Below are 1,285 nucleotides of genomic sequence, written 5' to 3'. Positions count from 1 at the left end.
CCGGCGGGCGCTCAGAGCTCTGCCGGCTGCCGCGGAACACGGAGGGGACACGGAGGGGACACAGGGGACAGGGCAGGTGAGGTTTCTGTTGGCTGCGGGTGCGTGCTGGCAGCATTTCCTTCCCTGGGCTGTCCCACGGGGCTCCTTTCCCTGCGGGAAACACTCACGGGAGGTTCTTATGGATTTCTGCTTCTCCTGGAACGTGAGCTCGGGTCACGGCGCCAGTTTGGACCCGGGATTGAGTCTGGAAGCGCCGGGCGATGGTGGGGCTGGGGCACACGGAGTGCCCGGGGCCGGCAGGGCTCTGTGTGTGCACACTCCATCCCCTCCAGCCCCCATCCCACCCAGCACCAGCACGGCTGGGGCAGGGGCTCATTGCGCTGGAGGCAAATTCGGTTTCAGCATCTGATTTTCCTCTTCGTTATTCTTGATTTTTCCCCCATGCTATTCTGTGTAGATTAATTGAAGTACCTCCCTGCAAAGTGAGAAGGAAGGAGGACAGGGAGTGAGCTTTCGAACTGACATTTTCTGCTCTTTTCAGTCTCGCTGCAAACCCTTCCCCAGCAGTGTCTGTGGCCGAATGGAGCCTGGCTGCCAGCTGTGGCCATGGGCAGCGCTCGTCCTGCTGGGTAAGGCTCACCCTGTGCTCCCAAAGAGCAGGGGAACAGCTCAGTAAAGAGAAATGCTGCTGATGGCAGCTCAGTAAAGGGAAATGCTGCTGATGGCAGCTGTGCAGCAGCAGCAGAGCCTGGGCTGGATTGTAGTGCTGGGGGGTGGCAGGAGGCTGCTCTCTGTCCTGAGGGGCTGGTTGGTGTCTGTGCCCCCTGTCTGTCTGTCTGTCTGCGGGGCTGGTTGCTGTCTGTGCCCCCTGGCACCGCCCTGAGCCCCGTTCCCGCTGTTGCAGCTGCCCTGCAGCCCCTGCCTGCTCAGAGATCCTGTTCCCAGGGAGGAGCCTGCTACCCTGCCCCCGGGGACCTGCTGCTGGGCCGGGCCCCTCACCTGAGAGCCTCCTCCACCTGCGGCCTCAGCAAGCCCGAGACGTACTGCACCCCCCACGGGCAGGTACAGCCCCTTCCCTGCACCCAGAGCTCCCCTGGGGGCGTGAGAGCCTTCCTCGGCCCTTCCTCCCCACCCCCAGGGGGGCAGGAAAGCCTTCCTCCCTTCCGTCCTCCCTTCCGTCCTCCCTTCCGTCCTCCCTTCCGTCCTCCCTTCCGTCCTCCCTTCCGTCCTCCCTTCCGTCCTCCCTTCCGTCCTCCCTTCCGTCCTCCCTTCCGTCCTCCCTTCC

The 1,285-nt window shown here is 63.7% G+C and overlaps 1 protein-coding gene across 1 annotated transcript in view; it reads left to right on the top strand.

Moving 5' to 3' along the window:
- The first annotated feature begins 35 nt into the window (after positions 1 to 35).
- The window catches only part of LAMB3 (laminin subunit beta 3), a 24,252-nt gene continuing 23,002 nt past the window's right edge, over positions 36 to 1,285 (top strand). The window contains exons 1-3 of the mRNA XM_031063955.1: positions 36 to 76; positions 542 to 629; positions 905 to 1,062. Of these exons, the coding sequence (XP_030919815.1) occupies positions 581 to 629; positions 905 to 1,062 (207 nt within the window). The 5' untranslated portion in view covers positions 36 to 76; positions 542 to 580. The remainder of the gene's footprint in view (positions 77 to 541; positions 630 to 904; positions 1,063 to 1,285) is intronic.

The sequence above is a fragment of the Geospiza fortis genome, unplaced genomic scaffold (assembly GCF_000277835.1).
Source record: "Geospiza fortis unplaced genomic scaffold, GeoFor_1.0 scaffold422, whole genome shotgun sequence".
In the NCBI taxonomy this organism is placed as follows: Eukaryota; Metazoa; Chordata; class Aves; order Passeriformes; family Thraupidae; genus Geospiza; species Geospiza fortis.
This window is presented reverse-complemented; position numbering and strand designations above follow the sequence as displayed.